Below are 24,863 nucleotides of genomic sequence, written 5' to 3' on the forward strand. Positions count from 1 at the left end.
CATGTATATTTTGAATTCAATGTTAATATAATTTTCATATTTAAGTAATATCGACTTTTGCGCAAAGCAAAAACTTGAGGAACGAAAAATAGACGTTAATAGCTTCGTTGACCGATTATATTGTGCGTTTGATGTTTCAAATGATACTCTATTTAAAGTGAATTTCCTTTGAATTTCTGTCACTTTTGTGAAACTATAAACTATGCACTGATTGAATAGTTCTGAAACACATTGTTGTGTTTCGCTTGATCATATTACAACGGAAATTGCAGTGCGCATGCGTAGTTTAACACTCTCAAACTACCAGTTGTTCACTCTAGGAAACGTTTGCTTTTTGAGTACAAATAAATTTCTGTTCTGCTTCGTTTCTATTTAAAAAATAGTGTCATTTTGCTATATCTACTTTTGAATATTATTTTGCTGGAAGAATTTTAGGAGTTACATGATTTCTTTCTAGAAAAAAAAAAATCAAACCTTCAGAAGAATTAACTGTAAAATTATCCAAATTGTAAAGATGTCGAAATTCGTTTTCCAGATTGCATTAACTGCTTCTCAGCCAGAAGGCAGCTGCAATGGGATACCTTTCAGCACATTAAAATATAGTTTAAAATGTTGAGTAGTAAGCAAGCAAGGCAATGTTTCAAACAAGAATTTAAAAAAAAATGTGATTTTTATGAGGAAAGGTTGCAGTAAGATGTGCAAAAAAGGAAAAGATAAAGCTGTCAGTTAGGTCTCGCTGGAAAAATTGATACTAGACCATCCAGTTCCTGTGACACCGAGGACTTATTGTATTATATACGCTGCTTTACCTCTACAGTTCCTAGTGGACAGTAATTTTCATCTGCTTACATTAGTGGTGTTTTTTGTGGTTGATTTTAGTATCCTTGCTCAGACCTTTGAGAAGATACCCCATTGGACCAAACATGTGACTTCTTTGAAAGCAACTTTGCTTTGTCTCCTAAGTTTGAGTGTGGAACATAATGCTGTTAAAGGCAACTAGGAACTCAACGTTGAACAGGACATCTCATAGAGGACTGATTTTAGCGAAGAAAAAAATAATTACTACATATGTTTAGCTTCATACTAGATATCCAGTGGCTCAGCAGTAAGTTCGGGTTTCAGAACCCGTGATGGGTGAGCTCAGATATCCCATTGTGTAACTTTGTACTTAATAACAAGAAAAACAAACAAAAGCTTTGCCCTATTTTCAGGGCTTGGCAACCAAAATAAAGTAAGCTGTTTTCATTTATATGGATAATGATGTTGTAGATCAACATATATTTGTTATAGAGAGAGTATGTGTGTTTTGATCGATAGAGTTTTGTGCCCAAAGATTTATCCAGCTTTTAGGTTCAAGTTCTCTGAGTTAGTCCCAAGTGTGTCAGCAGAAAGTTTTGTGGTTTACATTATTAAAATTTGCATTTTGATTTCCCGTGGCTTACAGGGCACACAGAGCTATTGTGTAGCTTCGTCCTAAACAACCAAACAAAAATTTAGTCTCTAGTTTCTCAGCAGTAAATCTTATAAAGCTAAAGAAATGGGTTTCGATACCCAAGGTGGGCTAGTCACAGGTATCCAAATGTTGTTTTTCCTAAAAAACAAATACAAAATAATGAAATCAAAAGTATTACCCAAACAGACACGGGAAATAAAAATATTAAGAAGTTGGATTACTTCAAACTGAACATAATCTGTAGATTTGGAGAAAGTTGTACCCTTCCCATATAACAAAAATTCAACTTACGAAGTAAAATAATGCAGAATTAAATCACATATCCTAAATTCTCACTTTTGTTTTGTAACCAAAAACATAAAAAGGACATTTACTGTTTTAAAATACAAAAGTTAGGTAATTTATTTCCTCCTGACATTTATGTCTGGGGTGGCATTTACATTGTATGATATCTTGTGTTGTTTGAAGGCACAGTTCGTTCGCTGAGAATATTTTAAGAACTTATTTAAATAAGTTAGAGACTTGCATTGTATCTTTGAGATGATGTTTATAAACTTTTATGTCAGTTTTGTAAAACAGTATTTGTTCTTAGTGCACAGAGTAAAAAAGTATTATCATGATTTAAAGTTAAAACGACTTATTTAGTCAAATAAGCTACCGTTTGAAGGACAACAAAACAAAAATACCAATAATGATAGTTCCGAAACGCATCATCAGGGTTTATATCAGTCATCCACAGATCTTGTACGCAGATCTGTGGATAACTGATATAAACTCTGTTGATGTGTTTCGGAATTATCATTATTTTCATCTAATACACAGTTTAAAGGGTATTAATGTTTACCTATTTAATAGGTCAACAGAATGGTCATTATACTTGTTATATTTTTGTGGCAATTTTTGTATTGTCGACAAGTATGATTACAGAAGTAAACTTGTATAGAGGATTGGTTTCCTTGAGAGCACCCTATATTTTAAATATTCAAAAATATATTTTTTACTGCTTATATCTTTGTAAATTTTCTGATTTAATAAAACATTTGGCATAAAATTGCATGAAAAAAATAGTGCTTTCGATAAGTGGATCTGTCTTCTTTAAGATTAGATCTGTTCAGTCTGTTTGCTCTTGTGTCAATTTTACAGTTGTGATGTTTAGAAGTAACTTGAAGCAAGAAATTAAAAATACTCTCTCTCTTTACCGAGGAAGGTTTCGTTTATTTTTATTTTTCTAAGGCGTTAATATAACCTTATGTTAAGATTTAGTGGATATAACATATTATATTACCTTTTTAAGCAGGGATATGATGTCATTCTAGGCGTTAAGGCAGGTGCGGTTAAGTCTTTTTGTCAGTGTTTGTGTAGGTATGCCCATTAAACACACTACAAAGAAACGCAGTGTCAAGTTTGGAATAAAAGACAGATTGATAAGTACTTTCACGTACGCTGATCTCGTTACACAGATGTAGACCAAGAAGGCATCGTTTTCTCTTCTGATTTCTCATTGTAAGCACAAATTCTATTAACGTAGGAAGAGAGCTAGTAACAACAGAAAATAATTTCAAGTATCACCTCTGCATTGATTTTTCTTGTGTGATGAATTATATTTTTTTCTTATTGGTTTTTACCAAACCCTTGAAAAGAGAGAAGTTTGGAAAAGTTGAATATCATTCTGTCAAGAAATTCAAAGCCTATAACTTTCTTCCATTTATCAAATAAAGTTAATCGACATATATCCTTTCACTAAATCTCATTAAATCAGAGTTAAGCACGATTAATGATTGCCCCAAAAAAAAAAAAATCATCCGGTATTATAATACTGCCAAAGATTTTTGAGTATGATATTAAGCTGTTTGAGTAGCTTGATGCAAAGTAAACATTTGGAGATGTTGAAATTATTAAAGCAGAGAGCATTTTATGGTAAAAATCAGTTGAAGAGATGTTTACATTGACAGTTATTTTGTGGAAGAACAGTATTCATTTTTCCATTGTAAATGGTTCCATCAATATTTGTTTTTCTACTGTTTCTTTTAAAGTTTGATAAAGAATATCTTCAGTTTGTGTTTTGTAGTATTCAATGATATTATTATGATGAATTTATATTCTTGGGTGAGACTTATTTCAACATGAGTATTAAATACGTACACTTCATAAGAGGAGGATCATAAAAGAAAGTCTATCTCTGACAGGTCAGTGTTAAATTCACGGACTTTGATTCCCTCTGGTGACCAGAGTGCAGATAGTTCAGTGCATAGATTTAAACTCAAGCAAATGCCCAAGAAACTTATGAAGTAAATTTGAGTTTAACTAAATGACTGGGTTTAAGCTAAGAAATAAACACTGGTTTTGTAAAGTGGAACAGACTCTTCATTGTATTGGAAAAATAAAAAATACAGTATGCATATTTGCATGCAGAGGTGTAAGAGGGAAATTAAACATGTGATGCTCAAGATTGATTTGACCAAGCAAAGCAAGTAATGTGCTCCATGGGTGCATCCTGTATGGTCTAAGTCCAAGGCTTTCCTTAGGACCATGGAAGCTTTTGGGTTCAAAAATTAAATTTTATGAATTCTGCTTTTTATGGGAATCATTTTTTAATATTTATGTGTTTTAACTGGGACAGTTTAAAAAAGTGTGGAGCCAATCCCACTACTTGTGTGGGTTGCTGTATATTTACATTCTACAGGATCTGTAAATCAGTAAACAGTTTTCTTAAGGCAAGATTATGGTGAACAAGTAGAACTGATTCAAGTCCAATGCTCCATATTAAAAGGAAAAGTTAGATTTTTCTCATGCAACATAGTCGTCTACTCAGCCAGTAAAAAACATTGGTTTAATTGACCTGTTTCTACAAAATATATGAATTTGTAGCAATACTGATATTCAAGAACAAAGTTCATACTTTTGCTAAATAACAATAAAAGAACAAAGGTAACTGGAACAAAAACATCTTGAGTTTAAATACCACATGTTTATGCTGAAACTGTTTAAAATAAGATTAAACACTTTGGAAATTCATATATTAATAAAAGAAATTAGAAAATGCATATTGTGCCTTTACACTATGGTTTTTCTCTATTCTCTGTTCCAGACTTGTCCTCAAGTTCATAGATATAACTTTGAAATAAATTAACTTTCATTTTTTGTCATGGTCTAGAAATGAATTTACTTTCCTCCATTCCTACAAATGATTACACATCACATGATCCACACAACCTTTAAACATAGAGTTACTCTCAAATACAATGAAATAAAATTTTTAACAATATTAAAATATAGCTCAGTGCATAATACATGCACTAAAAAGGACTTTAAGTAAAGCATACAAAAGATAATGCAGTGGTTTCATATAGTGAAATAATGCAAATAAACTGAAAATATAATTTAAAAATCAAACCTTTCATAAATTTAGCACTTAAAGACAAATCAAAACATTTTTAAATAATTAAATACACAAGAAAGAATTAACTCATCAAACTCTTTATGGTGTTAAAATTAAATCTCTGCCATGGCTTTGCAAGACATAGAGGGTTGATGCTTTTGTATTCTAATTTGAAATGCCACAAGCAAATAAAAATGGTAACCAGTTACTCCTGGATGGGATGCTAGTCTATCTCAGGTTAACTCCCAACTAATAGCTTGTGTTTGGAACCTTTGAAGAATGTGTCATGCTCAAGTTATCTGACTACAAAATCCAAAACAAAAAGTCACTAAGCCACCTTCTTCTTTAATACATAATATGTAATTCAAATTTGTTCATTAATTTCTGACAATTAATAACAAATAATTACAGAAATGTCTCATCTAGATATTACAGAGCTTGTTTGATAGATGCTAACTTATTTGTTTAATTTTCTAATTAGCTGTATTTCAGAACATTTGCTAAGTGATTTCAGCTAATAATAAAGATGAGGATGAAACATTTCAAAATACACTTGTTCCATCTTCAGTGAAATTTTTGCAACACAATTTTCATATTTTGCTGAAGACAGAACAAATGTATTCCAAAACTTTGGAGCCTTGGGTATAAAATGTTTTATGTTTCGTCATCCATTTTCATCTTTATTATTAGACTTCATGTTACCCACTCTGAATCCATTGCTGTGATTTCATCTCTCTTTATTTTTTGGTTTAACATCATCAAATTCTATGATGAAATATAAACATCGAAGAAAGTGACTTGTTATTTTAAGGAGCTTCCAGTAAGAAATAAATAGCTTACCTTTTTATTGCATTTAGAGAAAAGACCAAATCTTTGTAATAAACTAAGAGAGATAGATTACTTATAAAATACTTGGTCTAGTGAACCACTTATATATTAAATTATATATAATAAAATATCAGATCGTCCCATAAGTAATGTCGTTTGTAACACTATGATTTAAAAGGAGACAAAATAACTCAAATAACCTTAATCAATTATGTATTTTTCATCACTTTCAATAAGTCTGCCAATGTCTCAAAAGATTTTCAATACCAGTGCAGTGTTCAGTCGATCCAGTTGGTGACAGTATCTTTCAGCAGTGATTGTCTAGTTTGGTTGTAACAACTCAAAGTGTAATACACTATCTTTATCCCACCAAACACTAAGCAAAAACCTTCCTAGGGTGCAGGTTTGTTTTTGGTTGTGGTGTAGCTGGTTTTCTTGTACTAACCCACTGTTGGCAGCACTTAACATTTTGAAAGAGTACTCATCTCCAGTCACTAGGCAGTTCAAAAACAAAGCTTGAAGTTCATGAGAGAGAAGAGATGTACAGATGTCTACTTGTTTTCTCAAATTGTCAGCTGACAATTGATGTGGTGCCCATTTTCCCAACTTTGAAACTCTACCAAGTTGTTGGAAATGAATTGAGTTTCTGGACTAGTCCTTCAACAGTTACATCACAATCCTCCTCAAGTGTTGCTAGAAGCAGATCATTATGAAACGCAACAGGGCACCCAGTGCTAGCTGCATCTGTCAAATACCAGTCACCCATTTTAAACTTATTGAACCATCTTTGACACTTCCACACATCCAGAATGTCATTGCTGTACACCTCTTGTAATTTTGGTAACACTCTTCCCTTTCCTGAACTCTTTCCATTATATACCTTATGTGCTCCTCTGACACCTCTATTATAACTGGGGCTTCTAAAATAAATAAAACAAAAACTAGTAAAGAAACGAACTGGCTTATACTTAATGCTATTAAATTATCCCATATAACTTATACGACTTTGAGAATAACTTCATTTAGTCAAGAAATATGCATCCAAACTTATCTCAAAAAACGATATTACCTATGAGATGACCTGATAAATTAGTTTGATTTTTTGTTACATATTTTTCAAAATCTGTGTATTCAGCAGACTACTAGCAAATGAAGAAACAAAAATAAAGATAGAATGTAATTCTCAAAAGGTTAGGAACATTTAAATGTATACTATCTCAAAAAATGACATTACTTATGGGGTGACCTGATAGTTAAGAGACTGACAAGTTAAACTTAAGTTTACGTTGATGGAACATGAAAATTTCTGTAACATGTAAAATTGTGCTATTAAAAGAGATTGCAAATATTTGTAAAATTGATGACATTCGTTTAACCTCATCTAGGTTGTAAGCAAACAAAAAATAGTTGCTTCTTTGTCCTCAGTGGACACAGGTAAATCATAAAAAAACAACTGATTTTAACAAAAAATGAGGTAAGTGAACAATTTATAAAGATAGTCTATTCCTTCCAGAACATTGTGTTTGAAACTCATTTCAGTTTTTTCTCAGTTGATGAATGTTGAGAAACAACAGTAAGGTTCTCTAGAAATTTAGAACAATACACTTCTTTTTCTGATGAGTATAGATCTACTTAGACACATTTTTTCTTTGTTAATATTACATAAGATTACAAGATGGATACAAACACATAACAGTATGATTTAGGAAGCTACAATCATCAGACTAGGAGTTCCAAACAAGAAGCCACATTTCCCCATCCTTTATGATGATAACACTTAAAAAGACAAGAATTTTTAAAGAATGAAAAAGTAAACTGTTTAATGATGAATATAACACATAAATACACTTTAACAACATTACATAAAACTTTTCTTAAACAAAGAATTCAAATATATAGACACACATGAATTGCACATTAACAAAGAAAATGTGATAAGAAACTGCTAACAGAAATTAATCCTTTAATACAAGTCACCTGTCTCCCTCACACCACAATAAAAACCTCAACAAAGAAAAATAATTATTTTATCACATCAAACACGACATGACCCTCTTAATACAAAATGTTTTGTAGTATTACTCAGGTATCAGCACAGTTTAAAAATTAACCTTCTAAATATAAATAAAACTAGAGTGAAATCACAACAACTAGCAAACAACCAAAAAGATGGGAAAAAAACCATTTACCTAATGATTAAAATGATCAATTCTATACTAAGTCTGGTACATGACATAAGCTTAGAAATTACTTTTTAACAGTGAGTATAACATGAAATGAAAATACTTTTTATGTACTAAATTTATATATGATACAAATTAAACATTACACTAAAATAAAAATTAAAACTGAAATCCTGTTGAGAATAACATGTATAAATGGTTCAAGTTAAGGATGAAAGCACTGAAAGTAAACCATGAAGTTAATGTAATGAAACAATCAAAACATAAGGTAAAACACTTGTGCAGTTAAAAGATATTTGTATTTTACATAAGCTAAAATAAAAAGAGGAAAGAAATGAAAACAAAAGGCATAGACTTAAATATATATATATATATAAAACTTTTGAAGTTCAAATGGATTTGCATTATATATTTATTTTAATGTCATTTATGTGTAAGTTTTATAGACATTTAGAAATACGTATAACTTATACTGTTAAATGTATTTCAAATATTTTCCTATTCACTAAATTTGTAGAAGATTCTCAAGTGTAAAAAAATTGATGATATTCATTTTATGAAAGTACTAGCATGTTTTCAAGTAGTGTTGCCAGTTGAACATTTGAGAACCTTGCCAGCACACCAAGAAGCAGATATACATTGCTGTTTTACTACAGTTGGCTAAGATAAACCGTGGATGCTGAGACTGTAATGTGCATTAATTGGAAAGCTGCAGATATTTGACCAGGGATATTTATAGATTTTGAACATTATAAAACACTTAACTTCAGGCATTAATATTTCTACAAAGACATTAAATATTTTTGTCGGTGAAACACAGCTCTGCTCAGTGAAGTAGGTAGCTAGCCAGCCATTAAATGAACTGTATTGATATTAACTCAAAATTTATTTGCTCTTTGTGAACCATCCATAAAATGTTCAGTTCCAGGCCAGATAGAAGACTGAATATTGTTTGTAAGTTTGTAAAACTTTTGTATATAAATCATTATTTGTAATAACTGTTACAAGTTGTATGGTCATTTGTATATTAAAATATATCTATGTTACGAAAGAAAACTGTGTGTGTCAATCTTATTGGTAAATATAAAAATTTGATACAGATTGACATTTAATTATCTTCTAAATCCAAATAATAATATGTAACATTATAAATTGGAGGCTCATCCAATATGTAACAAGGTAAAGGAGAAATATACAAAATTATAATATGGGAGGATAAATCTACTTTGCCTCTGTAACAAGAATCTTTGGTGTGGGCAAAATCCCCTAGTTGGCTGAGTTGTTGCAGGTGGAGGGTGTTGCATGTATTCTAGGGCACTGACACTGAGACAAATAATTTGTTCCTGGTGCAGGATGAGAACTGATCATACAGTTTTGCATGACCCAACGTTTAATCACATGTTATGGCCTGCATTGTAGGTTACCTCCTGGCATGGTAAGTTCTACTGCTTTATGATTTTTGGTCTTCACCAGAGCTAGAGTTGTTGTACTCAGTCTTGTAACAGTCTGAAAGTTCTGTAAAGACTAACACATGTGATCTTGGACTCTTTAGATTTCATTTCAGTGACCTTTAGTTGTCCTTGTTTCACCTTGTCTAAGGTATCAGCTGATTATTTTGAGTCTTTGGTTGCAGGCTAATCAATGTGAAGGATCTTTGCAGCATAGAAAAAATTATTTTGTCCAGGAGGGGACTTATCCTGAACTTGACACCCCTTTCATTCAACCATCTCTCTGTGGGAGCAAAATTTCTTTCTGATTCTAAAGTACTTGGAAAATGTGGTATTCTTTCAATCAAAGTGTTACTTTAAATTCAAGAGATCAAGTAAGAATCAATATATATATATTAATAAAATAGAAAACTGTACAATAAATCCTGGGTTTATGGCATCACAATTCCTCCTTCCTACCTACTCTATGACATTCTCAGGTGAGCTTTACAGCAAGAGGATTGATCAAGAAAATTATGAAGTAAATCAAACTGAAGCAACATGACTGAATTTAAGGTAAAAAAGTAAACAGGCTGGACAACTTCATTATATTGTAAAAAAAACAACACAGTGTATGTATTTGTACGAACACTAGACATTTGCCTTGTACAGAAGATGAAATCAGTACACATGCTCCTTCCCACAATGTTTTTGTGTTGTTCTCTTTATTGTGGTGACCAAGTAGAACTGATGTAAATACAATGATCTGTATCAACAGGAAATGTTGGATTTGCACATACTGATACGTATTACTTTTGACTAGCTGTTTTCTTTCAACATATTTAAAGAGTACCCTCTAGATATCATCTACTCAGCCAGTGAAAGATAACATTATCAGTGTTTTGTTTCTACATTTTGGATGAAGTTGCAAGAGTATTCCTATGAGCAAAGCTGATACTGTTTGGTACAGAAAAGCAAAAGAACAAAGGCTGTTAGAACCAAAGCAACTCAGTAGATTTCTGGACCATGTGTATAAACACACAACTGCATAAAATCAGACTTAAAAATTTGGAAGATATCTATATTAATAAAATAAAGTCGAAAACTTATAATGTGTTTGCATACTATCCTGTAAACATTTCACTCTTAAAATAATTTTGATAAAAATGTTGCCAGATGTCAGATAAAAATGTTGCCAGATCAGCAGATGTCATGAAATTTTAGTAGATGGCTATGTGATAAAGGTTATAAAATAGGGTCAGCTTTTGTTCCTGACTTAGTTTATGCCATTATAGATGCATCTTAGTTGAACAAAAACTGATGTACATGTACAAGAATTGATTGTTCCTCTATCTGTATTTAGCTATTACTGCAACAGACTAATGTTAATAACAATTTTTCTGTACACCATAAATCTAATTTAAATTTTTCCATATGCCACAAGATTGCATTAAACAAAGAGAATACAATTATAATGAGTTTTTATTTCTCTAACTTACATTTGAAACTTTAAAAAATTATGAATTTAATTAATAGGACACTTTATATCAATGGATATATAAAATTAAAAACTGTATTGAAGTACAAATCATAGTATTTTTTCATTGCTATTTCAAGTATGTACATTTGTTTTTTCATATGTATATACGAATTAACAGTACATTATTGTTGTGCCTAGTTTGGAACAGGTAATTAAAGAGTAGCACTAAAAATTACTCATACATACTTGTGTTATTTTCAAGTCTTATTATTTTTATTTTTAAACAACAATATTGAATTTTCATAGAGTAGTTTAGTTTTTATGATAATAGATCACTTGGATCTTTTTACATGCTTAAGGAAATTTTGGTAAAAGAAAAAAACAAAAAATGTTTAGTAGAAAACATAGTATGCAACATTTTATACACAACTTTTTTAACTAAATATAAATATGGTATTTGAAAGTTTTTAGTTACTCTGTTGTAGGTTCTCATAAACAGTAATTGTGATGCTATATTAATTTAAAAATCTTTGTCATCTGTGAAAAGTGGTAATGTGTTATAACCTGTCATATCAAAACATGAAGGATGTGCTCTATGTTTCAGTATTATGCAACAGGTATCTTCTTGTAGTAGATATAAAAGTTGAATTCCAAAAACACATCTTGTGCATTCACTTGTGTTGATTTGTTATTGTATCAGCATTACTTATGCTACAAAAAGTGCCAGTCATCAGATAAAATGTCTTGTTTAAATAAAATATATTATCAAGAATAATAGCTTTAGACCTCTTATTTGTTCCTATACTAATTTTAAAAATATTAGAAAATTTGAAATTAAGTTATTTTCTTATTTAACAGGAAATTACAATTACAGTTTTTTAAAGTAAAAATATAATTCATGATAGTCTATAATAGAATGTGAATGAGTAAAAATTCAATATTGTGCATGGGCTTGTTCCTCTGCTTAATCACCAGATAATGGTTTGTTGCTAATATTGTTGTCATGAAATTGTTGCACTAAGAAATGAAGTTACTAGCAGTATGTAGTATATAAGCCATTACTCCTATAGTATTAAACATGGTTACTGTGTAATTATTCAAAAAAAAATTTAATTAATCAAAATGTAGATTAATGTATGTTATCCATATTGTGTATTTGTTTTAGGCTTTCAGGACATGTTTGTACTATTTCTTAAATGTAGTTAATGTTTTGAATTTAGAAATGTTGAAAATTTAATAAGAGTGAGAACAGGTGTATAAAAGAAAGTATGTGTTTATTCCAAATATAAGAGTCACTTTCTTGCCATAATAGTTAATTCAGACAAGCTATCTGCTTTATGATTAATCTATTTGGGTAGTACTTGTGTATTTAAATTATGTAGTTACTTTAAAAGTGCAAGTATATTCAGATAATTCTATATAACGGAATGAATTAATGAAGTGTCATACCTTTCTTAAATACCAGAAGCAAGAAAGAGGCTAAACTTGAGAGAAGACAATATACACTTAGAAATCTAGAGTACTATTCAAGCTAATATCAGTAACTATAGCCATTCAGAATTAAGGAAATAGAAACAAATATTCAAAAGGAAAAAAAATGACACTAATTCTCAGAAAAATGTAGTCTTTTTTAATTTAACTCCTTTGTTATTACACTTTTTACTAACATTTAGATTGATAAATGCTCAGAATTCATGAACATTATTACTGTGTTGAATATTATTACTTCAAAATTAAATGGAAAATATAAAGTGACAGTTGTTAAATGCAATTTCATTTTCACAGGCGGTGTGTGTAAATTATTTCCTCTAAATATTTTATCATTAACTTATTAATTATGTCTGTCTGTCTAGCATATTTTGTTAACTACCTATGAGTGATTTAACTTTTCCTAGATAATTCTCAAATAGGGAAATATTATAACAAAATCAGAGTTTAGTTGGTATTCATCAGATATATTTTTCAATTATTTTGTTCTGTACTTTACATGAATGTGTACTTCTTTAACAAAACAAAATACTGAATGGAGAGGAAGTTGAGTAATTGAAATACAAAAACTAACATTTCATTGTTTCTATGAAGATACAATTCCTTGGTGGAAGGCATGGTTAAGGAAATATGTGGTGTTGTGTTTGGTATCTGGTGGACTTTTGGTGCTTTTGGGAATTATCTTCATTGGAATCTACTTTACTCTTCGGACTTACACCTCTTCCTTACAGTTTTTTGAAACAATTCCAACATATGTTCCTGCTGTGGTGGTAAGTATTTGTTTGTAAACCTGAGATGTGATATTAAAAATGCTCAAATATTACCTCTAGCACAGAATTGTTTAAGATTAAACATGGAACAAACACTCATTCAACTTAAAAAATATCCATGTTTTTTTTTTTTTTTTAGTATTTCAACAGTAAAAGTTACTGGTTTTGCAGAGTACTAAAGATTTAATTTTTAAATACATTCATAAACATTTACCTTTCCCCCTGGTATCTGGACTTGCATTCCAAACATAATAATCAAGAATAGATAAAATATCAAAGTTTAAATGGAGAAGATTCTGTAAAAATATATTTATTATAATTTGAAATAGTTTTGGTGAATTATTTGATTTGATAAAATATAATAATCTGCTTCAATGTTTAAAAATAGATGGCTGTAAATTAACATTTGTGATTCTGTTAGAGAAACTGACCCATAGTCATCAAGGTTAGCAAACAAGCTTTATTCTAACAATTACTCACATGTGCATTTTTGCTGAAGTTTTCTGAGCCTGTAAAATATTCTGGAACTATAATCATTAAATGTATCTTGCTAGACATGAAGAAACTATGGCTTTGATATGTTTTCTTTTCATATTTTATGTTATGCATAAAAGAAATCATTGAAATTTATTAATGTAATTCATTTATCTTAAAAGAATAGAATAAAATTGTATAGTTGCCCAAAATATTAAATTATAAATAATTACTGATTTTGATTTTAATCAAAATATGTAATTATAATGTGTTGATGTAAATTGTTGTTGACTTTCAAAAAGCCCCCCAGTGGCTCAATGGTATGTCTGCAGACTTACGATGCTAAAAAGTGGGTTTCAATACCCATGGTGGGCAGAGCACAGATAGCCCATTGTGTAGCTTTGTGCTTAATTCAAAACAACGACAACAACAGCTTTAAAAAAATATTCAGTTTGTTAATTTTGTTATCAGACTAACATTTTACAATCATCATATTTATTATTTTGTAAAAATAATGAATTTTATTGGTTCTATTTATTATTTTAGTTTGGATACAAATATAGAAACAAATCTGGTATAAATTTATGTTATCTTATTAGTCCAATTTTGTATATAGATCTACACTATATCATATTTGTCTAATAAAATATTTCTAACTTTGGAAATTAACTGGTACAAATCAATCACATTTGATTTAGAAAGAAAGCATCAACTTTCCTTCTATTTTTATAGAAATTTTTCTATCTTACATTGTGTAAATTGTGGTTGCAAAGTATTTATAGTCATGTGTTCGATAATTATGTTAATGCATAAAGTTATTAATAACATTAAGTAAAACATGTTTAGTTTGCACAAAGTTAAAACTTTTCATTGAATGTTTTTATTGAGATTATAGGTGTAGAAACTTAAAATTTACATAATTTTATCTTTAGAACTGAATTTGTTTTACAGAAATAGTGCATTTTTTTAAATAGTCTGATATGAGTTTTGTTTTTGCTTCATGTATTTAGTTTAATGTGTAAATAATTCCTTAAGAATTAATGTTTTAGAACTAAATATTGTGTTCCGTATATACAGTATTCTAGCAGAAGCTTAAATTAAAACAGTTGGAAATAATTTTGAATTTATGTTCTTTCAGCTTATTATTACAGGACTGATGGTTATGTGTTTTGCCAAGAGAAGAAACCGATATGCCTACTTGGTAAGATAATATTTCTACAATGACATCTTTTACTCCTGTATTATTTTATAAGAAGAAAAAAGTGACTGTAAAAATTTGTTTATTAATCACAAGATAATGTGTGTTTTAGGGTATATATATTTTATGGAAAGGATATCAGAAATATTATTTCTAATTCACAGACTTATTAGGCTGATGCCTCACAGATTTTATTTTAAAGGTTGTTCAGAAGTAAACATAATTAGGTTTTTAATTCATAACTATGTTCATTGAAAATTTTGTGTAATTCAAAATGCATTTTGTGATTACAGGTATTTTTTTATAAGCCATACGTTTTTAATATTTAAAGTTCTTGAATGGTTAATCTGAAATAAATGTTTAGTAGATAAGAAATTTTAGAATATTTGATTTATCATAGGAAAGTTTGTCCATAAAACATTTACGTTTAAACTACATATGCATAAATACAGAGGCATTTATTTTATGAACATCAACAGTTTACACCTTCATTTTTAACTTGATAAATTTTTGTGACCACTTTAAACAAAATGACAGTAATGATTTTATAATTTCTAATTACTACCATTTTGAGAGAAAATTCATTCCCCTGACACATGATTAATTGTTGAAAATTCACTGTTTCAGTAATGAAATTATTTGTAATAATGCATGTGATTAAATCAACTTGAATATTCTCAATCTACTGCAAATTCAGTAGCAAACATGATTTCTAATAATCTATGTATAGTTAGTCATTGTTCCTAGATGCTTTAATTCAATGTAGAAACCATTACTGATAACAGAGACACATCTATAAATTTAGAGAGAGAGGCAGGCATTTATATATTGACACATTCATTACAGACCTTCTACAATAAATAAATATAAAAAAAATGTTGAGTTAGTTACTGTTGGTATGTCACTCTTTCAGTGATTAGGTCATTCTTAATAATTAGTGTGATCAAGTATTATTCATATGTTTTTGTGTATTATAATACCAAAGATCTTCTAAAGTGTATTGTAAGAAGGGAGGTGTGAAGAATTGCAACTTTGATCCCATTTCTGTAGGAAGTTTTCGTATTTTTTATATTAATTACAGTCTGAACTGTTATCCAAATGTTACACACCTAATGGAGTATGCCATCAACTCTTGCAAAATATCACCAAAGTGTACCAAGATATCAGTGTTTGTCTTTCGTGTTCTAAATTTAGTCGAGTATTTCAAAATGTCCCAGCATATTTGAATTGTGTACATGTCAGATTTCTTGGGTATTCCAGATAGAATCAAGATTTTGTTTTCTCTGTAAATCACAGTGTGCAATACAGCCTTATTCTACTTGAAATATCAGTAATGTTAACAGTACAATAGTCTGGAATGTCACAAAAACAAGTAGACATTCATGGTTTTCTTAGCTATTATTACTTGATTCCAGATCAATTAAAATAAGCCTGTGCTATGATAACACAGTCATTCATAGCCAAAGAGATATCTGAGCTGCTACCAAACTTAACCCATCTATTTGTCTCTTCTCATTGAAAGTGTCCTCACTTCAATTTAACACACAAGGCACTATGAAAATTTTTTTCAAGTGTCAACTACTGTGCAGGATTAATATCTAACAATGCACCTTGTTTGTGAAATCAGCAGCACTAAGGCTCCCACAGACAGAGTAGTACTGACCAGTAGTCTTGAACTCTCACTTAGGTCCATTATCGATGAACATAAAGTTGTGTGTGTGGATTAATTTTGTAACAATGCACCTTGTTTGTGAAATCAGCAGCACTAAGGCTCCCACAGACAGAGTAGTACTGACCAGTAGTCTTGAACTCTCACTTAGGTCCATTATCGATGAACATAAAGTTGTGTGTGTGGATTAATTTTGTAACACATTTTAAAGTTTGCATTAGGTGTCTTAACATTATTATATGATAATATAATATGTTCATCATATTAGTTGATAAATGTTATTGTATCTTGTATTTCTTTACTGTTCACTTACATTGGATATGTGTATACAGGCTGAAATGTGTCACACACTCGTACCACCAATGCCGAATCCAATAAAAACCTCTTCTTTGAATATTTAGGAGATTTTATTCTCATGGCATCTTGACCCCAACTGACTGACTGTAACAGCTGTTTTCTTTTATAAGCCTTACTCAACACTGCAACTTGGAATTCACATACAAATATAGTGTAAACAGGCCCACTAGTAGCTGGTGATGCTCTTTCTCAATACTTTTGATCATATAATGTATGGTTGAACACTGTTAAAAGGGGAATCATTAATAACAATTACGTGCATAGATGTGTATTTTGTAATACATAACTATGCCAATAGGCAGAAGCAATCGTTATTGAGTTCATAAATTAATTTTTATGCTCTACTTCACAAATCAACTCAAAAACACATACAAATGTGTATATATATATTTGTTTATTTTTTACAGTAAAATTTCCAGAACAGTATTTGTAATAATACTCAATTTCTTTAAACACTGAGCTGAGCAATAAAAACACTTTCCCACAGAAATGGTGAATTTTATCAAGAAATAGGAGTCTAAACAAAGTACATTTTTATACTTTATAGCTAGTACTGTATTTTTAAAGAGGAAGGTCTTTTATAACTCTCTATTAATGTAATAACAAATAGTGTTCAACATTCATCTTTTTATGTATTTGTCAAATTTTTCTTCATGAATCACTTACATTTAACATTGTTCTCTGTGTTGTATTGTTCTTTAGCATAGTTCTATCAATTTTTTTCATGAATTTAGTACTAAATTAAAATCTTCTGCATGGATATATGTTTTCATCTACTCAAAGGTATCTGGTAGAGTCACTAATACTTACATAATATTATTCTTTTCTTGGTGAATTAACAACTAAAAATAATTTAACATAGGTTCATGTTTCCTTGTGTAAAATTTAGTTTTCTTCAATATTTTGTAAAATTCTGAAAACATTTATGATTAAAAAAAAAATAGCAATAGCTACTCTATAATCATCTAATTGAATGTGATGAAAGCTTTCTTATCAACATACATTTTTTCCCTATTTGTATTTTATTTTCTTCATTGCTATACAGCTTTGCACTTTTGTATGTTTTTCTTGTTTTCCCATAATGCAGTATTATAAACTTAACTCATTTTTTGGTAAGTATTTTAATAAATGACTATGTAAAATACAAATAAATAAAAAATACATCAAATACTGTTGTTAAAGTACAATCCAAAGATGCATTTATAACACCATACTCTGGTAAACTCCTTGTCAGTTCTTTCTTTTGCTTTTTAAAGTTGTAACAAAACCTTTTCATGATTTTAATACTTAATTAATTACTCCTGAAGCTCTAAGTTTTTATAACAATTTTGTTATGTTTTTGTAATATAAAACTACTGAACTCAATAACTGACCTGAGTAAAGCTTATTAGAGAGCAGCATTATTACTATCCATGTAGCATGTGTTGAAAGCCAGTGATGTAAGTTTTCTAGACTAACTTAGCAGCATTACAACCATTTATGTAGCATGTATTGAAAGCTGGTAATATAAGTTGCCCAGACTAATTTGATATGTGTATCACATTTTGAACAATAAGAACCACGATAGAAATAATATGGGGTATCCATTGGGCAGAACTGTAAAAACATGAGAGCTACTGATATAATGTTCATGTTCAGGACTGGTTCCTTTGATAATTGTCATGCTATAAAACATCTGTTTTAGTATATTGTAATTGATTAAATTTATAATTCTTTGCAGTGAATGTTTCAATAAATGGATAAATAAACATATATCTTGAAATGAAATGTCTAAAGCTGACATGTCCATTAGAAAGTTGTAGCTTTGTAAGACATGTTGAAATATTACATTCAACTAATACACAACTATAGAGATATAATGAATTCTTTTTAATAAGTCAAACATCTAGTTTTGGTTTTATGTACAACTCTTTCATCAGTCCTATTCTATGCCATGACCAATTTGAAATTCACTCCAGGTGTCTTCATTCTAAACCCCTAGATACCCGATTTAAAAGCCAGAATGTTTTTAGGACCAGGCATAAGGAATATTTCTCAAGGAAAGTGCTATAATTTAGGAGTTTTTTGATATTTTTGTTCTGGGAGTTTATGGTTTTATTTTATAGTTTTTGTCTTTTTTGTGAGTTATGTTTATTTTTACGTTTTAAATACAAATTTATATGAACTTGTAAAAAAAAAATAGATTTTTTAAAATTGTTTGGTGTTTCTTTGTCTTCTGATAGTTAAATATCTTAAAGATAACCTTACAAAGTACTTGTACTTTTGGATGTGAATATATTCCCTAAATATATATATTTCTTGTTACTGTCAAACCCTAAATAACTATGTCAAGTCAAAACATTTGATTAATAAAATGCATTGTATCAACATTTAGAAGATTTTTGGGCCAAAAACTTATAAATTAAACATTTTATATTATTGCAAGTTTCTGTACTATCATCTCATTTCATTTATGACAAAAATATCAAAATAAATTTAAGTTGACTGAAAGTGTTTTACCCATATGTTACTGACTTCTTTTATGTACTGCTCTTTATCAGTAAAAGGCACAGGTTGGTTGATAAAGGTCAGGATTCTTTATCTAGATTTAAGATTTTAGATGCATTATAAGTGTGACAGCTAGTCCCTTAGTATGGATGTTAGAGTATTGTTGACTGCTGTCTTCCATCTGGGCAGCAGCTCAGAAATTTATGGGTGAAAGTAGATAACCTTAGTATGTTTAACATAAGTACAAATACAACTCTCAGTATTATCCACATACATGTGCATCATATTGAATAACTTTAATTTTTTGCCCATTACAACACTTTTCCATTTTCTTCACATTCTTAATCTAGATATCTTTAGATGTTTGAAGAATTCTCAGAACTAGACTTCACATGTTTAGATGCTGTTTAAAATGCTCTCTTTTCTTAATACTGATTTCCATCATACACACACTGAATTTTGTGTATAGTTTGGTTTTAAGATAATTCTATTCATCAAAAGATAACTATCTTTATCCATAAATGGGATAGTAAAATAGAATGATAGTTTAGAAACAGCATAAGCCATTTTATTTTCTATTAATAGAAGTGTACACACCATTTAAAAAGCATTTTGAAGTATCAAATAATGATGAATGAAAAACTATTTTTTAGTAACCAATTTTTCACACTTTTTTATTTCTTAATGAAAATGTAGTTGCTGGCAATATGATAAGCTCTATAAAATAAGATATCTGTTATATTTACCTTATATCTGAGAAATATAAAACTGCCATTGTTACTGTAATGTCCTGTATACATTAGTTTATGATACATTCCTTTTACTAAATTATCACCAAAGTTGTTAATATTAGAACCATTGTAAAAACTAATCCAAAAATATGGTGAAATCAGTTGTTTTCTGTGTAAAACACATAGTAAACCCTGAAAGCGATTACTGGTATTAATTACAGTACTGTAAATATTTGGTTTTGGTCTGGCATGGTCTGATGATTAGGGTGCTAGAATCACAATCTAAGTTGTTGCAAGTTGGAATCTCTGTTATCAAACATGCTCATACTATAAGGTTGCTATTTGGACCAGTACCTATATATAAAAGTTCTTGGCTACCAAAAAAGAAGGACCATCCAACCCCAAACTAGTTAAAATAAAAGTCATGAAGGAAGGAAGAAAACTTTAGATATTTTGGTTTAACTTGTATGGGTGTATAACTTGTGTTGTAAGGGACCTTGTAAAACGAACAAAATCATTGTTTCATGAGCAATTTCATGTATAAATAAATAGTTTAGTGTAATTGTAAAGTTTAAATATGCATTGTATTTAAAGTTACTTTATTGAATTATAATATTAATAAAAAAACTGTTCCACATTGATTGGGTTGTTCTATGTGCTGATATTACTGTATTAATTCAAATAAATTTCTTTGGTTAAACAGATCAAATTGGCAGGAGGATGTTCCTTAATTTGTGCTCTCTTGTGCGTGGTCATCACTGTGACTACAACAGTTATCCACATGAACAGGCTACAAACTCTTCATAAATGTGTTTACACTCCAAAAGCTAAAACTTGCACTTGTGTGTCAGCTATAGCAGATCCAGGCACATCATCAGGTGAGTTTCATTCAATAACATTTGTTGAGTAAAAGTTTACCACATAGTACAATTACTTTAATTTTATATACATATTAAGCACAGAGTTTCTGATGTTATTTTTAAGTAACAATTTGGTAACAAAGTTCACTACTTGCAGAAATATTTTTTTCTGATAATAACATTTTTGTTCATATCACAAGAAATTTGTATGCCTAATTTCAAAGTCATTAAACTAGCTAGATAAGTTTTAAACATCAAAGTAGAAAATTTATTAAATAAATCACCTTCAAGCATTAGGCTGTTAGTTGCAGTATTAATAATTACATTTTAGGAGCCTTAACTATAAGTTAACAATTGCATTAAAATGTAGCATTTTGTAAATCTTGAAAATATCATAGATCTGTAAGTGGAATTCATTAAAAACAAGATCAACTCAAGAAAATTATGTATTTTTAGTCTATATTGTAGATGCTAATGGATAAATGATCTAAAATAGGTAACATAATTATATATTCCCACCAAGACTCCACTTTTAGTAACATTAACTTATCCACCTTACTGACAGGCTGCAACAGCTGCATCACAATTACCACAGGTAGCAGTATTTGTCTCTTCTCATGAACAATAAGGCAAACATAGTTTAGTACAAATCCAATTGTTAAAGGTATATAGTGCTTAAGTTGGATGGTATGGTTGCTGCTAAGGAAAGAAATAATGTACTGAGAAAATACATGAAAACACCCTCTCCCCACCTTTTTGGTCTCCATGAAAACACACTTGACTTCGGTGTCTTTGAAAGTATAGCACAAGTATGTTTCACATCAGATAGATTATCAATACCTCCCCAACACCTTTTAAAAACCACTTTTCACACTGGACTAACGTTGAACAAAACTAACTCACTGTTTAACAATTTGATCTGTAACTTGCAAATATTTAGTCCTTGATAATTAGCAAAAAAAGGTAGTTTATCTTATCAAAAGCAAATTGAGAAAGATTACACATGAAATATAGCAGGGTTCAACTCAGTCACTACAGAAATATTTATGTATTACTAATGTTATACTTTAGTTTTCTTTTAAGAAATAATTCTATCACTAAATACATAAACTGAAGGTTTCCCTTACTAGATTGCCTACAAAAATATAGTTGTAGGATCAAAAACACTATCAATCTATCTTGTTAATTCCTTAAAGAAGATTTTGCACTTTTAATTTAGTATAGGGCTTTTTGGCAAGAGTAAATTACTTTTAACTATGAACTAATACTGATCCAAACTTATCAATTAAAACAGATATTTATTTGAAAGGAAGTATGCCCCTTTACAAAGAATTAATTAATAGTAAAATAGCCTATCCAATTATTGAAGTTATAAATATTTTCATATATAATATTGCAGAGTCTCATCGGTTTGTGTTTAACAATACTCCTAACTGTGATGTTGTCCATGGAAGTCTGTCAACAAGTCTACGTGTTTTGTTTGGCCTCTCTGTTGTTGGAATTCTCATCTGTATTTTCTCTGCCATGTTAGTTTATCAACTTTTAAGCCATGAGAAGAAAAAATTATATTGGGAACAGGTAAGTACCTTGTTCTAGCTGTATTACAGTTTACACATTGAAAAAAATGTAATATTCATAAAAGGATGAAGTATCTTGAAGGTATGCTCAGTATATGGTATTATTTATTAACGTTCATCAAAGCATCCATCTAGTAACAAATAAGGATAAAACCATTTGTAGTTTCTACAGTGTTGTAATATATATGTAAGTTACCTGAACTCATTTGGTCAACAACGTAATTCTTTAAGCTTAGTTTCCATAAAAAAAAAGGAAGGCTTACCTCTGAAACATAGTTATCCTATCCTTGTTAAGTAGAACTCACTCTGTTAGTATCATGTGGTCTAAAGCTCTAAATGCCCTTGATGCGTTGCAGTGCTTGCATCATACTGAATCATTTTTCTTCATTCTTCCACCTTCCATGTCTTACAATCCAACATTTCAGGGGACTATTTAAGTTCTGCCTACCTGCTCATATCTTAATTTATTTTTTGACAGTCACCTGTTTAAATTGTTTCCTTTTTTCTGTTCACCATGAATTTACATTTTAATGTTAACAGTTTTACCAATATGGAAATTTCTTTTCTTTCATTTGAAACCTTATTTCCAAATTTGACTGTGTGCAGAAAGGAATCTTGTAGCTGCATTCTTGTCCCTGATTGTTTAATGTATTCGAGCCATACATTGTTGTTTCCTCTGTTGGATTTTCTGTTCAGGCTAACATTAATGTTGCAAAACATTATTAGCCATCTCTTGATGCTTCATGCTTAGTTTTTCACTTGCATATTCTTTTTTAATTCATATTTTTGGGGCATTTTGATTTCAATATCTTTGTATGCCTTGATGCTGCCAACTGGAGGGAGAGATCTTGTTTTGGATTCTTTAGCTTCTCCATTATCTGAGCTTTTAGCAGCTTGTTCATATCATCTGTTCCATGACAGTTATCTCCTTCTTGTATTTGCTTTGGGCAGGAGACATTCAGATATTTGTGCTATGAATTCATCTTGCACTTTGTTTTCCAGACAGTTTCTCTATTTTTATTGTAATAGAGCATTATTGCCTAAAACTTGGTGTACATGGAAGGGTAGCCATTGTTTTCCCCTTTTATTTTCCTGTTTTTTCAGATCCTGATTTTCAATCTCATTTTCTTTGGTCTGTCGGAGTTATTAGGTGTTTTCCTGTATGTACAAGATCTTTTTGAGGCCCTAGACATATCTTATTAGCCATGGCCTAGTGGTTCATACAATGGCTCTGAGTTTTCTGTTGTAGATTTGAGATCCAATTACAGTTTTAGACTGAGGAGGTCAAACCCTTTCAATTGATATATTTGACTACACCCAAGGTCTTGTAGATTAAATTACTCTTACCTACCTAAAATAATTTCAATTTGAGGATAATCTGCTAGAAATCCTGATGAATAATAACATCAAATCAGGTATATATATGCCCCATACTTGGTGTTGTTGCACAAAATATATAGCTAATAAAAAGGAAAAAAAAACGTCTCATAGATTAACTTACTCTGATCCTGCCTAAAAGAAGTTCAAGTGTTGTGGCTATTGAAAATTCCCTCTTGCTTTTATCTTTTGATGAGTTGTGTTTTAACCATAACTACTGCTTCTTTAAGAGATTACCTTTCTCAGTTAATTCAGGATTTAACCAGTTTCCTCCGATAGGTATTTGAGGTTTCTTCCCATCAGATTTGACATTTGGCAATGTATTTGAGTTTCTTGGTAGAGATAAACTTTAAAGAATATCTTGCAGTCTGGTATGTGGATACTCCCAATACATTTTTGTGATTTTATTTACATCATACTGTTGTCTCTTAAGCTTTGGAATGCTACTTATCCTTGATTATTGTATTCCAGTTCCAGTAGAATTCTTAACAGATACAATTACTTAAACATGAAAAAATGCATATAATAAACTACTACAGTCTGACCTTGATAGCTAGATTTTCCATGTATGGCTTGGAATCATCTTACTCAGGACTTAAGTATATTTGTAAGAACCTCTACATTTGTCTCTGATACATATCGTTATCTGTATTGGTATTCCATTAGAGAGGTATGCCCTCTGGATATGGATGATGCCACAGGAGGTGCCTGTCTTTCCACCTTTTCATGCATGTAGCATTATAGGATTATAACAGAGCTGATGGGATTTTCTGGTGTGGTCTTTCTTGTTAATGCCACCCTTGAATAAGTATGGTGGCTTAAATATACTAATTCCACCCAGCTTTAGTAGTACAGCTACTAGTTTCCTCAATGATGTAAGTAACCTTTTGGGAAGAATACTTCTTCTGAATGTCCTTAGAAAACAGCAGATTCTATTATGCATACCAGGCGACTAGTGTGGTTGCTGTAAGTTGTTTGCCTGCTGTTTAGTAGTATCCATACCCATCACTCACTTATATTTAATTTAGTAACATATTCTAAAAATCTTCTATCTCTGTGGCTAGTATCACTGTGTTCTTCCTTATGCTTCTAAATAATGCTTTTCTCTCTTTTGTTTGCTTTTTA

At 30.2% G+C, this 24,863-nt stretch overlaps 1 protein-coding gene across 6 annotated transcripts in view; it reads left to right on the forward strand.

Moving 5' to 3' along the window:
• Positions 1 to 24,863, forward strand: part of LOC143232729 (uncharacterized) — a 66,822-nt gene that overhangs the window by 34,190 nt on the left and 7,769 nt on the right. For 5 of the 6 annotated variants that reach the window (XM_076468480.1, XM_076468481.1, XM_076468479.1 and 2 more), the window contains 4 exons: positions 12,833 to 13,008; positions 14,621 to 14,683; positions 20,628 to 20,802; positions 22,184 to 22,362. In XM_076468480.1, the coding sequence (XP_076324595.1) occupies positions 12,833 to 13,008; positions 14,621 to 14,683; positions 20,628 to 20,802; positions 22,184 to 22,362 (593 nt within the window). Of the gene's footprint in view, positions 1 to 317; positions 1,232 to 12,832; positions 13,009 to 14,620; positions 14,684 to 20,627; positions 20,803 to 22,183; positions 22,363 to 24,863 lie in introns of those variants that run through there. The other variant, XM_076468483.1, reaches the window with a different exon arrangement.

Source organism: Tachypleus tridentatus, chromosome 11, assembly GCF_004210375.1.
Source record: "Tachypleus tridentatus isolate NWPU-2018 chromosome 11, ASM421037v1, whole genome shotgun sequence".
In the NCBI taxonomy this organism is placed as follows: Eukaryota; Metazoa; Arthropoda; class Merostomata; order Xiphosura; family Limulidae; genus Tachypleus; species Tachypleus tridentatus.